The sequence below is a fragment of the Pelodiscus sinensis genome, chromosome 5 (assembly GCF_049634645.1).
Source record: "Pelodiscus sinensis isolate JC-2024 chromosome 5, ASM4963464v1, whole genome shotgun sequence".
Taxonomy (NCBI): Eukaryota; Metazoa; Chordata; order Testudines; family Trionychidae; genus Pelodiscus; species Pelodiscus sinensis.
Window position 1 is genome coordinate 8,038,574 of NC_134715.1, and position 15,212 is coordinate 8,053,785.

At 46.0% G+C, this 15,212-nt stretch overlaps 2 protein-coding genes across 3 annotated transcripts in view; one reads left to right on the forward strand and one right to left on the reverse strand.

Annotated features, from left to right (window-relative positions):
* The first annotated feature begins 364 nt into the window (after window positions 1–364).
* On the forward strand, window positions 365–3,144 carry STBD1 (starch binding domain 1). Its single transcript, XM_075929432.1, has 2 exons — window positions 365–583; window positions 1,818–3,144. The coding sequence occupies exons 1-2, from the start codon at window positions 400–402 to the stop codon at window positions 2,645–2,647; spliced, it is 1,014 nt and encodes a 337-aa protein (XP_075785547.1). The 5' UTR covers window positions 365–399; the 3' UTR covers window positions 2,648–3,144.
* A 7,493-nt stretch (window positions 3,145–10,637) lies between these two features.
* CCDC158 (coiled-coil domain containing 158) overlaps window positions 10,638–15,212 on the reverse strand; it is a 61,002-nt gene continuing 56,427 nt past the window's right edge. For both annotated transcript variants that reach the window (XM_075929438.1, XM_075929437.1), the window contains 2 exons: window positions 12,142–12,243; window positions 10,638–10,822 (listed from right to left, as the gene is read on the reverse strand). In XM_075929438.1, coding sequence (XP_075785553.1) covers window positions 10,746–10,822; window positions 12,142–12,243 — 179 coding nt within the window. In that variant the 3' untranslated portion in view covers window positions 10,638–10,745. The remainder of the gene's footprint in view (window positions 10,823–12,141; window positions 12,244–15,212) is intronic.

Genomic DNA, 15,212 nt, shown 5'->3' on the forward strand with positions numbered 1-15,212 from the left:
CCCAGTGTAAAAGGGCTTTGCAGGGGGGGGCAGAGGAACTTTTACAAACACCCCTCTGGGCGGGGGGGGCTTTCAGCCTCCCCCCAGTGTAAAAGGGCTTTGCAGGGGGGGCAGAGGAACTTTTACAAACACCCCTCTGGGCGGGGGGGGCTTTCAGCCTCCCCCCAGTGTAAAAGGGCTTTGCAGGGGGGGGCAGAGGAACTTTTACAAACACCCCTCTGGGCGGGGGGGGGAGCTTTCAGCCTCCCCCCAGTGTACAAGGGCTTTGCGGGGACTTCAGCGCTGGGGCGGGAGGGGGCGGGGGAGGCTCCTCCCCGGGCGGGGCAGCGGGAAGCCGAGCGCGCCCCGGGCGCAGATATAAGGCGGCGCAGGGGGCGGGCGGTTTCCCGCGTCCCCGCCATGGCCCAGGGCGAGCCGCTGCCGGAGCTGTGGCCGGCGCTGCTGGTGGGGCTGGTGGCGGCGGTGCTCGCCTGGCTCTGGTACGGCCGGGGCGGGGCGGAGCCGCCCGCCGAGCCCCGCAGCAGCGGCCGGGCCCCCTGCGCGGAGCCGCCCGCGGGCGCCGAGCTCTGCGGAGCCGCCACAGGTAGCAGCGCGGGGCGGTCCCGGGTCCGCCGGCCGGGTCCGTGTCTCCCCCGTGCCCGGCTGCTGCAATGCGGCGCGGCCCTCGCCAGGCGGCCGGGCTCCGCAAGGCGCCGCGCCCGCCCCCCGGGCTGCGGACCAGCCCTGCCGCCTCCCCGCCGAAAGCGCGTCCCGAGCTGCCAGCTCCCCCCTCTGCGGGGCTCCAATGGCCGGGGAAAGGGGGCGGCTCCCTAAGGGCGGGCTGGGGGCATAGTTCGCCTCTGGCCGGCAGAGCAGCTCACCCTTGTAGCGTAACTGGGGGCCTCACGATCCTCTAGGCGCCTCTAGCCCAGGGGTTCCCAAACTTCTCAGCCTCATGCCCCCTTTTTGATTTTTTGAGAAACCCTCTTCCCCCCCCAAAAAAGCAGCAAAATGTAGGGTGGGGTTGACTGGGGGGTGTGCCTGGGTTGCTTTGTGCCCCCCTGAAATTTTGGCATGCCCCCCCCCCCCCAGGCGGGCACACCCCTAGTTTGGGAACCCATGCTAGCCTGTACTCTAGAGGAGCTGACTAGCCCCGGATCACATCTGACACTACTGAAAATGGCATTAGTGGCTACAGACTGTTTCGAAGCAATATCTATAGGGCTGGAAAATGAAAAGCATGGTGGGAGGGGCAGGGAACAAACGACACTACAGCTGAAAAACTTTAAGAACAAAATCGTTTCGCTGCACCTTCAAGACTAACACAAAACTGTAGAGGGTATCATGAGCGTTCGTGGGCTCCACCCTCCTGATGTGGTAGGAAAGTGGTCTTTTAAGATTTTTGTATAGTGACTATAAAGATCAGCGCTTCAGGAGCTGGCTGTCAAACAACTTGTCTAACTGGTTGTGAATACGTGACTCTTGAAAGTCAAAAAGGAAGGGACTCCCACAAGTACAGTGGATGATTTGATGTCGGTACGGTCTAGTAAACATACTGATTTGTAGAGAGAGGGTTTATGAGGCCTTGGCATGGAGTACTGCTCTTGAATCAAGCTTTAAAGAGCCAGGGTAAACTTTGGACCTGTAAGAACTCTTGCCTAATGTAACTGTAGTAAAGGGGTGTATAGTTTGCTTCAGCTATAGGAAGTTGCCTAGTAAATCCTAACAGCTGTTTAGAAAGTAGTTTTACTCTTGTGAGTTGGGAACGCTTTCAGTTGCCTGAGACAGAGGCTGTATGTTTCTGGTTAACTAAGTATTCTAATATTATGTTTAATTAGAGCCTCTCCTGGAAAGCAAAGAGCGAGTCCTGCTGGAAACCAGCGCCCTGTCCAGCCTGCAGGAGCCAGTGGAGAGTCTGGCAAGTACACCAGAAAAACATGTCCTGTGTCAAAGTGATGATGGCATTCTTGGAGAATCTGTTTCAGGAGAGTCACTGGTCAAAGAACCTTCCACCCCGCTAATGAATTACTGCGAATACTTAAGCAGTGAAGCTACTGGTTCTTCCGCCACAGAATCAGAACTAGTCAAGGGACAAGAAAGTGGGGATGCTTTGGCAGAAGCATCTCCTTCAAGTAACACGCACGAGGACAAAAGGGAAGAACAGCCAGGTCAGACGCTTGAGTATCAGGACTTGGTTGATCATGAAGAATGGGAAGTTGTTCCTGAACTCTCATTGTCCAGGGATGCTAGTAAAAACAGCAGTGCAGATGACTCTGACGCCAGCGTGGGCCCAGACAACAAGGAACTGGAACAGATAGATTTCCTTGAGGCGGATTCAAAAGCAAAAAGGGTCGCAGCTGTGCCCCCGATGCCACAGAACATCCACGTGAACTTCCGTGTCCACTACATCACTCACGTGGATGCCCAGCTGATTGCGGTCACTGGCAACCATGAGTGTCTTGGTCAGTGGCACAACTATGTGCCACTCAAGTGTGACAAGGATGGGTTCTGGTCTGACACTGTTATCTTACCAGCAGATACCACAATAGAGTGGAAGTTTATTTTGGTGGAGAATGGAAAAGTCACACGTTGGGAAGAATGTGACAACAGAACCCTAATGACTGAACACGAAGATAGAATGGCCCATCAGTTGTGGGGATATCATTGAATGGCATCTCTGTAGAAGCTCCTGACCTCGCCCCCCCAAAAAAATGCTTAGATGAAGCATGGGGGGGGGCCCTTCTTTTATTCCAGCTTCCAGCAGAACATTCTCCGCATTGTAGACTTAATGTACATCATATAGCAATCCCCCCATTAGACCGGTCTGATCCACCGATCTCTCCCCTGCTGGAGTAGCTATTTCTGTAGAAAGGGATTCTTTATGGGAGGAGGCTTTGAGTTGACTTTAGCTGACAATCTGATACCAAGGTGCACAGGAAAACAAGATCAGCACTTCTGACAGCGCCAATAGCTGTAAAGTTAAGTCTTGATCCTAAATTTGACTTGGTATGAGTGCAGCAGTGGGATGAGCTTGGTATGCATTTGGTCAGCTGTCCAACCTTAAGCCAGAGAAGGTATAGCTAACTACACTGCACTTGTGACTTGCTATGAATGGTTTTAATTTATTTTACTGTACAATTAAACAATAAACAATATATTTTCAGATTGGCTGTCCTTCACATCTTGAGACCTAACCTGAGTTGTTTTAAAAGGTTAATTGAGAGTAACAGGACCTATTTCCTTTTGAGGTGCCAGGTATTCCCTGACAGGCTTTGTGGCTTTTTAGAGGAAAGAAGGCCTGATCTCTCCCCCTCCGGCCCCCTCCCCCCCGAGCCTCCCCCTTTGACCTCAACTCCACTCTGCTTTGGGAAAAGGGAATAGTTGGTCAGCCTGAAAGCTCAGATGAGCAGGGAAGCCTTAGAAAGCCAAAGTTCAGAAGTGACCACCTGACATGATTAATAAGTGACTTTCCTTTCACTGGGAGCAGGTAGGGATTTCCAAACGAACTTTGTAATTTTCTCTTCCCACTACCCAAGGTAACAATCTGCAGTGTTTGCACTTAAAACAAAGGGAGCATCTACTGCTCTAGAGGCTAAATAAGGCAGGGATTTCACTCTAAATCCGTGGTGTCCAACTTGCTAGCCACGTGTGGCTATTTGGCCATGAACAATGCTGTTATTTGGCCGGTTAAGAGTGGCTAGTTTGCTATAGCAGTAGCCATTCTAGTGGCTACTGCTTCAGAACTGGTTGGATGCCGTGGCTCTAAATGCAGAGTTCATTTTGTTATACTTGGGTTAACATTATTCATTCTTTATAAATGAACCTTCATGTGAGCAGCTCAGATGGTCCTTCCATGCAGAAGCTCTGAGGCCTCTTCTGCTCCAGTTGGTACCTGCTCACCAGTCAACTGATTTGCTAGCAGAAAAAGTGCTTCTAGGTTGGTAACCCCCCTAGAACAAAGTCCAGGTGCACTTCCAGTCTGGTAGGTGGGAGCTGCCATCCTGCCACTTGACTTTTCTGTGTGAGACCAAAATGTTTCCATCTACAGGTTGAACCTCTCCAGCCCAGCACCCTCTGGATCTGACCGGTTCCGACCTAGAGAATTTTCCACACCACAGGAGGTCAATATTATCTAGCAGCATTACCAATACTTCCACTGCTTCCTGGGCAGTTAGAGGATATTTAGGGGTAAATGGAGTTAAATATCAGCATGGAACACTGAGCCAGGACTGGGGGCTGTAAAACTTTATGGGACTATGGGAAACTTGGCCACACCTATGAAAAGTGGACAGCTGGCTCACTGAAATCGTTCTTGACCAGGGATGTTTCTGCACCAGAGTTCTGGATTAGAGAGGTGCAACCTGTAGTGCCTAGAATTACCTGTACCATCTTGAGGACTGTGGCTTGCCGAGTAAACTCTTCTATAGCTGAAGACAGACCACCTGCACTTCATAGTATACAAAGGTGAGCCATAAGTTGAAAGGTCCTGCCGGTGCAGACCTCATCTAGAAAAGCAGAGTTTCTTGAACCATCAACTTCCTCCTTTAAAGAGGAGAAAGGAGACATGCTCTAGCTAGCCAATTAAGTATTTTTCTGCTGTATTCAGCCCTCTTTAAAAGCCGTATTTCAAATCATCCTTGGTTCTATGTGAGTCTGAGAGGTGGGTAGGCTTACGCTTATACCTGCCCACAGTTAAAGGATCTCCCCCCAGCCTATGGGGAGGAGCCACAGAACCTGAAATACCCAATGACTGGGGTGGGGGAAGGGAAAACAGGGACAGGTGAGGAGGTCAAAGGGCTAAAATGAGGGAACTGGATGGGAACATGGAGCAGAAAACCCTGGACAGGCCCATTGTCCCTTGGAGTCTTTGAGAGAGCCAGTGGAACTCTGCCCAGACACGTGAAGGGAGATCGGCTCCTCCCTCAGCCAACCTCTGCTCCCTAGTCTTATAAATGGACATCTTGACTAAAGCCAGCAGGAGGTGGTTGAGGAGGTCCCATGACTTTGGGGGGGTCTTGGCCGGGTGCACATAAACTACTAGGCGAGGGAAGAAGTGCAGCCAGAACCTCAACAAGAAGTTCTGGAGGAACTGGAAAAGGGGCTGTAATCTGGCACATTCAAGACACATGCAGCAGGGTCTCCCTCACACCGCAGAAGGGGCAAGGGTTGGGAACGGGTGAGCCACACCGAGTACATGCCTGTGCTCACAGCACTGTAGAGGATCAAAACATCCTTGGTTCTAGGCAAATAGAATGATCTGTCTACATCCAGCATGTGACAAAGGACCTACCTGGGAGAAGAATAGAATTCTCTGGCTCTCCTGAAAGTTGGGCTGAACTTGCCTTATGCAACCTCAGAAAATAAGACCACCTGAAGGCTCACAGGTATGTTGTCTTAACTTAAATGGAATATATGGGTTCAAAGAGTCAAAGGTGTTGTGACCCAGTTACTGTCAAACACTGAACAAGGTTTGGTTCTATAAAGACCTCAGCTTGCTTGATTCCTCCCCCCCCCCCCCCCCCCTGCAACATGGAGAACCTTTGTTTGGACTGTCTTTTTTTAAACAGTGGTAAAGAAAACTGTCCTTTTGGGATGGGGGGGGGGGGGAGAGAGATAAAAACAAGAGACACCCACAACCAGGGAAAGAAAAGAGTGAAAACAAAAATGTACCTTCTGACCCTGGTGTGGACTCTTCTTTACAACTTCACTGCTAGAAAGACGAGCCACTCCAAAACCAGTGCACTTGTGATCTTACCTGCCACTCCAAAACCTGGCACACGTGTACTAATGTTGAGCTGTTTAGGGCATTGCTGTTAGCTGGCTTCCTGGTCACCGGTTTACACTAGTGTTCAAAATAGTTTTGGCTGGCTAAGCCAGACTGGTGTTAGAGGGATAGGAAAGAATAGATGTAAGGTGGGGAAGGAAAAGGTTACACAAAAGGGGTCAGGGTGAGAGTCACGCTGCAGGTGGTGTTTGGAATTTAGGCATAGTCAGCAGCTATGGTAATGTCAGCTGGGCCCCTCTCCTGGTTCAGTGCTGTCAGGATATCTGGATTAGGGCGATGAAGGCTCAGTTGATAGGCTAGATGGCATAGTTGATTTGGGGAAGCTGTGGATAGGAGGTTTGAGAAACAGCTGATCATAGAAAGCTCACTTCAATTCCTGGGCAGCTCTGGTGCATCCTAACCATGTCCTTTTTATTTATTGATGACTCTGCTTTCCCTAGTATATAATTAGAAGGCTCTAAAGCCTGCTAATCTGGCACCTTTCACCAGTACTTAAGATTGTGTATTAAATAGGCTGGGGTTCTTAGTTGGGGTTAAAGCAATAATTTATGTACCCAGTTGATTCAAGGCAGAATAAACTTTGTGCAATGATGTAACTAATTAACAGTGTCTCTATTAGCTTTAAAAAAAACAAACAAAAAAAAAAAACCCTGGTCATGAAAGTGACCAACACTCCCAAAGGACACAGTTGAAAGAGGAAGGTATTTATAGGCATCATTAACCCAGCAGTGCAGCTCAGTACATATTGAGTCAAGTTGCCTAGCAATTTTAATGTATTGTCACTAAATGGTAAAATGGTGATGAACTGTGAATTTTAAAGGAGCATATATAGTAGAGACTTGAGTTTGTGAATGGATTTATGGACACATTGGATGCCTGTCCAAGAGGATTAAACTAATCTAAAACCTGCAGCATTAGAGTAAGATGTTCACCAGAAAGCCACTTAACCGTCACTAGAATAGAACAATTAATATGATAATGAATGTCTTTCAAGTAGACAATAGCCCTTGTAAGGAGTAAAGTCTCCTCAAAGTGACAGGACAGCCATGTTGAGAAGCCAACACCCATTGTTAATGATAAAGCAAGAATTCTGCAATGGCATGTGATGTAATCCTACCAGCTGTGAGATCAAAGACCAGCCCTGTAGGCAGAAGAAGAACCCCAAACGGATATTACTCTTTAACTAACAGCCCCGCACTAAGCAAACAGGCTAACATCAATGGTATGATGAAGTGAATTCCATTAGATTTCAATGTCCAAAATCTTGGTTGATTCACAATTTTTGTGTCCCTTTATTAGTTGGGATAGTGATTCTTTTCACAACGATAAGATTATACGTGCTTAAACAATACCACAGGTGACCAGTATAATGGTCCTTTGTAAAGGTATAACTTATTCCTCTATGGAATAAGCTGTATTGATAGAAGCACCTTCATACCTGTGTAACTGCATCCATACTGAGGAGGTTATGCACCATTTTAGCCCTATTGGCATAGTAAATGTGCGGCAACTTTGCTGTGAAGGCAAAAGGCCTGACCCAGAGTTGTTCAGAACTGTCTTACAAGCTATCGTGTGTGATGGCTCAGCAAATTGGATTAGAAGGCCATTGAACTCTAGGTCCCTGCTTCAAACCCTCCCTAGGCTAATAATGTCTAGAAGTTGTTACTTTTGAGTGGGTTTTTTTTTTTTTGGGAGGAGTGGCCTATATGAATTAAAGTTCATGGATCAGGTTATTGGCCCGCCCGCGCTGTAATTAGTAATCTCCAAGTCTGTACTTGGCTTCCCTCTCTGGCAGCCGAGCGGCGGGTCGGTAGAGCAGTCCACAGAGGCTTGCACTACCAGTTCCCGCTCTGTAATTGTTCTGCAGATAACCCATGTAAAAGGGAAATGAACTTATGAACATTCCTCCTGTGCATAAAGGTGTGGCACAGATCATTCCAGCTCTTCTGGAATGAGAGTGTTAAACTGTTAAAATGCATTGATTTTTTTCCTCTCCCCTAAAACCTTTACTACTTAACATTTTTGAGAATTAAAGGAACTATAGAACAAGAACACAGGTATCACTTAAGCACTGATATTAAGGTTACCATGATGTTAGAAGTGCTTGATGGGGGTGGGGTGCATCTAATTATGATCAAGACCTGTGAAATAGATTCAAGATGTTACTGAGTCACAAGCATCAACTAGTGAGCCACTGAATTGAGACTAATGAGAGACTTTGTGTGACGTTGCTATGGACGATGACTACAGTCTTTGAAAAGCATAAAGGAACCTGCAAACCCCAATGAAACTGACAATGAACAGAGCAAGTCTGGATGATTGGTCTGTCCTGAGTATTGTCTCATGTTATTTTATGACCAGCCAAACATTTTAGAGTAAGTTAGATGTTTTGTGGTTACCAAGAGCCACTCCTCCAAATGATACGGCTTTTATAAAACTGAACGGTGCATCATGCTCACATAGAAACTAGACTTATTCTTCATTTCCTTCCTTCCCCTATATTACCTTCTTAGCTGACCCATGGTAAAATTTGCCAAAGGGAAGGGTATTTCTAGGTAATGGGCAATCTACTGGTGAAGTATTTTGGTGTAAGCTGTGACTACGCTGACAGAAGAGTCTTTTCGGAAGGTGTAGAAACACCACCTCCCAAAATGACGTTAGGCACGAAAGCGCTTTTCTTTTGCCATAGCTGGGCTTCTGTGAGGGTTAGGTCAGCATAACTGTGTTGGTCAGAAGGATGGGGGTGGGAGTGGTTGATTCACATCCCTAACTGATTGATTTAACTATTGCAATGAAACTTAAGTGGCGACCAAGCCTCTGTCCTGATATTCAAATCGGTTTTAGGAACTTGGGAGACTGTTTCATTGAACAGTTAGGCCTGGTCTACACTTAACTTATACTGGCATAACTCGGGTGGCCGAAGTGGTAACTTCCCACTCCCTAGTGCCATAGTGATGCCAATTTAAGCATCACAGTAGGCACAGCTATGCTGACAGAAGAGGGTGGGGAGGCGGTAATACTATGCCAGCAGAAAAACTCCTCTGGTTGGTGTATGCTACCTCTGGGCTGGGGATGCTATGCTGCCGTAGACTCTACAGCCTTCTCTACTAAGACACTATTGAAAATGAGATGGAGGCTCCTAAATGACTTAGGCACTTTTTGCAAATGTTACCCCAAGGTGCTTTGATTGTTATACAGATGTTGCTTTAAAGTTTTAAGTGCCTCTCTTTTATGACTCCTTCCCTATGTGGCTGTGTCACCTTTTACTGGGCCTATACATATTAGCCTGGTCAATGCTGTCAGGGTGGTTTTCACTACTTTAACTGCCGCCTCCTGCAGCACGGCTTAGCCTTTTCAGATTGAATAAGCACCTTTACCTGCTCTGTCATCTGGCCGCTCACTCATGCAAAAATCCTCCACTGTCAAAAGTTAGTTCAAAAATAAATCGCTGAGTCTGACAGACATGCCTCACATGTGCATTGCTCCCGGTCAGGTCCACGGTGGTCTTCATAGGCGCTTTCCTTAGATACTGCCATTAATGCAGTGTTGTGTGTTTCAGTGAATTCAGCTGGTAGTAAGATATAAAGATGATAGCTCACCCTTTCAAAAAAAAATAAAAAATGGGACCTTAAATTAGCCAGCCAAATCCAAGTGAATACATCTGACTGATGGCTTACTACTCAGAAGTGAAGACAACAGTAGTTTCAAATTAGGTTTTTACCACCCCACTTTTCCCATTTTCATTCTGCTCCCTAATTCAGGACCTTAGGAGTTACTGCTGATGTCCCAGTGCATGGCAGCTTCAGGGGTATGTCTAGACTGCATCCCTGTGTCGGCAGAGGGATGCAGATTAGGCAGGTTGACATTGCAAATGAGGCAGGGATTTAAATATCCTGTGCCTAATTTGCATAAAAATGGCCGCCATGTTTTGCTGACTCCGCACTTTGTTGGCAAAAAGCGGCAGTCTAGAAGGGGATCTGTCGAGAAAGAAAGCCTTTTTCAACAGATCCCTTATGCCTCCTGCAAGGAGGTTTACAAGATCTGTCGAAAAAGGCTTTCCTTCTCGATAGATCCCACTCTAGACTGACACTTTTTGCCAACAAAGTGCTGAGTTGGCAAAACGTGGTGGCCATTTTTATGCAAATTAGGCATGGGATATTTAAATTCCTGCCTCATTTGCAATGTCAACCTGCCTAATCTGCATCCCTCTGCCGACACAGGGATGCAGTCTAGACATACTCCAGGTGTCCACTAGATTAAAAATAAATCCTGCCAGCCAAAGCACCTTCTATCTACTGAGACGGAACTGTGTCTTCGCGGCCCTGCCCCTCTGCCACAATCACACTGAAACGAGGTGCAGCATGAGCTGCATCCTGCTCCAGTGCCAGATGTAGGATCCAAGAGTTGGCAGGGGTGGAAGATGGCTAGTTTATAGAAGTGGAAAAGGGAAGATCCCTGTTTGCCTATGGGGTGGGATGCATCATTTGTTTCTACCTCTGAAATATGGACTATCATGACATTGTGTATAGAAAAAGCTACTCAGTACTGCTTTCAGAAGGGGATGGCCATCAAAAGGCATCCCATTTTACATTTCTGAAGATTTAACAGCTTTTATAGTTGCTGGAGATGTGACCGATCCAGGCTGTGTATGTGTGGGGCAGTTTTGTGAGGTCTCTGTTGGATTATATTTGGGATGACTAGCATAACTCTCTTTCAACTGTGTCACTTGGCATATGTGACTATTCCCAATATATGCCAATCAAAGCTACAACACCACTAGCTCCATGGCTTGGGTTTACGTCGCAGTATGTCCCGTTCTTTTAGAACCGCAGATGCAGCTAGTATTCTAGTCCAAGACACAGATTACAAAACTACAAGAACCTTTATTATCAATCTTCAACAGTGTCCTATATTTTAAACATCACATTTAATGGGGCACAATCGGCGTCTATTAAAACGATCACAACCGTAAAGTGTTTCTTCATTTTGTTAGCTTTTTCTCCTTTTCCTTCACTTTCTCAATCTTCTTTTCCTGACATCTGATCATTGAAGACATTGCTGAAAATAGCATTGAGAAAAGTTTACTTGCTAGATCACATTGAGCAGAAAACAGTTGATGCCTCAGGTATTGACACTGGCAGCTTTAGGCTGTCAGCCAGCGCATTGCAACTGCAATGCTCAGTGCTTGCTAAGCCCTGAACAGAACAAACGTGGCTTCGATTTTAGTAGGCTGATGGTTTAACACACAAAAGAGGCCTAATAATAAATGGATATCCCCTCAGCTGAGGCATACAGCTGTTCATTTGGACCCAACAGCGCAACTTCACTACGAGTCAGAAAGTAAATGGGCACAACTGCATTAATTTTGATTACAATTCAATCCATTTCAATACAACCCATAAGAGTAAGTGACTTTGTGCCAATATTTGTAAGGTGGAGTTTGTTCATGTGCATGAGAGGGGTTATATATTTGTTCTGTAGCTCTGATGCAGCTGTTGTATAATGCATTATTGAAGGGATGCTGGCACAGAAAACATGCTGCTGTAAAACAAGGAAGATAAATGAGAGCAAATACTGAGGGGTCATTGAAATCAATGACTATTTACAATCCAGCTGGCTCAAACTTTTTCCCACTTGGCTTTTTATTTTACGTAAATAATTTCAGTAGAGTCTTATCAAATACATTTCCATCACTCAGGACTTTCACATAAGAATTGTATGGTGTGTGGAAGCAGTCATTTTTGGGTCTGTAAGCACAGAAGTGAAGGGGAAAAGGAGGAGAATTAAAACATGGAGTGAAAAAAAAGGGCTGATGACAAAAGGAATTCTTTAACGCAGCAGACAGCAGTCACTGAAGTTGAGAGGAATTTTGCTGGTGGTTTCAATGTGAGTGGGAGTAGGACCTAGCCCTAATGACAGCTGCAATCAATTGGTGGCTGAGGCGACAGTATTTCCCTGTTTTGAGAGTAAGGAAGAGCGGAGGAGGATTCATTATGGCCATGCGGTCACTGCTGGTAAACTGGGATTTTGTTTTTCAATGGAGACTCCTCCGAAGAGAATATCTTTCAATTTCCACAAAGTGTCAACAGCTCTTTAAAAACCCCATGTAACTAGTGTCTGCATCCCTGAACAGCTGCCATGTTTGAGAGATTTAGGATTTCAGAGCTCATTAGAGTTAAGGGGCTGAGTACATTGAGGAGTTAATCTGTTTATTCTCCTAGGCGGTGGATAATGTGGAGGTGGCTCTTAGTAAAGCAGACACATCTAAACAGAGAAATGGACAAGCATGGCCGGAGCTATGGTGTGTACCACAAAGACAATGGAGATCAACACATTTTAAAAAATACTAGTGCTATCATTAGAATAAATTCCAGTACCTTGGTTTTTCAACTGTAATGTTTCCACCAGGTTTTGTAGGCTTTCCATCTTGTTCTGTAGCTTCCTGCATGTGCTCCCACTGGTTTCAACAGGCTGAGAAGCTATTGAGAAAATGATTAATCATTAGGTACAAAAAATACTTTGTATAAGGAACCTCCGTATTACAGGCTTAAAATTAGTTCTAAAATTAAGACAGTTCAAACAAATATGACGACTTTGAATATCAAAGAGAAAATAAAAGAGATGGCAAGATAATTATCAGTTCAAGTAATTAGTAGTTCTATTTCAAGCAAGCCAACATGCTGTGTGGTTGTGTAGAGGGGAAGGCATAAGAATTACTTTAATAATAATTGTGTGTAGCACTTTCCATTAGAGGATCTCATAACTCTTTATGCAAGAGGTCCATGTTATGGATGAGAAAACTAAGGCACAGAAGCAAAGGGTCTTGCCCACGGTCATTAACAGGCACGTAGCAGACATGGGAACAGAAGCCAGGTCTTCTCAGCACCAGTACAGTGCTCCACCCTCTAGGCCACAGTGCCTCTGACAGAACAGTGATGTTCAGAAGTAGACTTGAAATGTGCAGATATTACAGCTGTAAGCAAGTTAGTAGCTGGCCAGTCTGGGATTCAGTTAGATCAAGAGGTGGACGATACACTAGCCCAGGGCTACTCAACGTGTGGCCCATGGTGCGGTTTGGGTTTACACAGGGCTCAACACATGGCCTGCAGGTGGGATCCTTTGAACAAGGTCTCCACTGGGAACACACTCCACAACGGTGAGGTGTCTCCCAAGTGGGGTGAGCACTGAAAGATGCAAGCGGATGGGCTGGCTGGAACAGGCGGGTACAGGGTGTTGGTATTTCTAGCTCCCAGGGAGGAGGTGCTGGGAGCACCATGTCATTGTGGGAAGTGCTTTGTATTCATGCTTGTCAGTGTGAAAGAAGCTGTTTGCATATATGTGCATGTATATGCAACAACACTTAAGTTGTGGGCCTCGGCATGTGCTGTGAGTATCATTGTGGTTCCCGGGGCTTCCACAGTAGAGTAGCCCTTGACTAGCCCATTTTATCAGGTTAATGGCACATGGAGGAGGTGCTGTGCTCATGCAAATCAGTGCTTTTATGACTGCACAATTGTAGTTTCACTCTGCAGCTGGCCCCATAGTAAACGACTTCTGGTCAGGAGCTGCATTGTTCATATCTGCTACTGATTCCAAAAGGAGGGAAAGGGACAGGTAGATGGGGGTAGGCGGAGACACAGCTACATAGAAACAGCATGGGCCGGGAAACGTTTCCTCTCTAAGTTACAGGTTTGAACTGAGCCAGCGCTGGCAGCAGCTGAATGTCCTCAGTGCCATCGGGCTGTCCCGTGGTCTGTGTGAAATAAAGTGGTGGGTTATGTGTAATTGCAACTGCAGCGATGCGCACCCCATAACAGTCTTCTTTACATTTGCAACTCATTGCTTCTGGAGCTGAGAAGCCCCTTCCAGGGTGAAGCACATCGGTGGCAGAAGCTCGTGTTGTTCTGTGGATTAATGGACTTGCACTTGCCCGACTGTCCCCTAGCAATGAGCATAGTTGTGTCATGTGCGTCTTATTCAGCATATGATCGTGTGTACTCTAGTTTTTAAACAATAAGCATACAAGGTGTTACAGGGTTAGCCCACCAGGAAGGGACACAGCAACGCAATGTGAGTGTTCAGTGCATGGAAGTGAGCCCAGCACGGCTATTTTGGCTTGGGAAACACACAGGGAAAACCTTGAGGTTTGGCAAATGTAAAAGCTCCAGCCAAACAAGAGGGCAGTGATAATGTCAGGCTCCTCGAAGGGATTACAAACCATAAAAAGAAAATGTAGCAACTAACATGCAGTCGGGGCTCACTCCAATGGTTAGTCTCAATCGGTGTTTCATTAATGGCCCTATTTATGTAGGGATTTTTTTATGCCAGATTAATAAAGTAGGCCCGGCAACCTGAGCTACTGGCAGGTGGCTGATACAATGGTGTTAAAATAAACACCCGTTTAGTGATGGGATGGAAAAGTTGGTCAATTTTGCCTAAGATGTGTAGGCAGAAGTGATAGAAATGTAGCCGTGTTAGTTTGGTGTAGCTGAAACAAAATACAGGACTATGTAGCACTTTAAAGACTAACAAGCTGGTTTATTAGGTGATGAGCTTTCGTGGGCCAGACCCACTTCCACAGATCAAATAGTGGAAGAAAATAGTCACAACCATATATACCAAAGGATACAATTTAAAAAAATGAACACATATGAAAAGGACAAATCACATTGCAGAACAGGAGGGGAATGCCGGGGGGGGGGGGGGGAGAGGAAGGACGGTAAGTGTCTGTGAATTGATGATATTAGAGGTGGGGAGAGTGGGATGTTTGTGAGTTAATGGTATTAGAGGTGATAATTGGGGAAGCTATCTTGGTAATGGGTAAGATAGTTCGAGTGTTCGTTCATTCCTTTTTGGAGAGTGTGGAATTTTAACATGAATGACAGTTCAGAGGATTCCCTTTCAAGTGCAGATGTAAAAGGTCTTTGTAGCAGAATGCAGGTGGTTAAGTCATTGAGAGAGTGTCCTTTCTGGTTAAAATGGCAAGCTACCCCAGACTAACACGGCTACATTTCTATCACTATTCTATTAGATGATGAGCTTTCATGGGCCAGACCCACTTCCTCAGATCAAATAGTGGAAGAAAATGGTCACAACCATATATACCAAAGCATACAATTAAAAAAATGAACACATATGAAAAGGACAAATCAAATTTCAGAACAGAAGGGGGAAGGGGAGGGGAAGATAAATGTCTGTGAGCTAATGATATTAGAGGTGATAATTGGGGAAGATATCTTTGTAATGGGTAAGATAACTAGATCCTTTGTTGAGACTCAGGTGTAAAGTGTCGAATTTTAGCATGAATAACAGTTCAGAGGATTCTCTTTCAAGTGCAGTCTTAAAAGGCTTTTGAAGCAGGATGCAGGTAATTAAGTCGTTGAGACAATGTCCTTTCTGGTTGAAATGGCAAGAAACTTTTTTCTTTGTGATCCTGATCCTGTCTAAT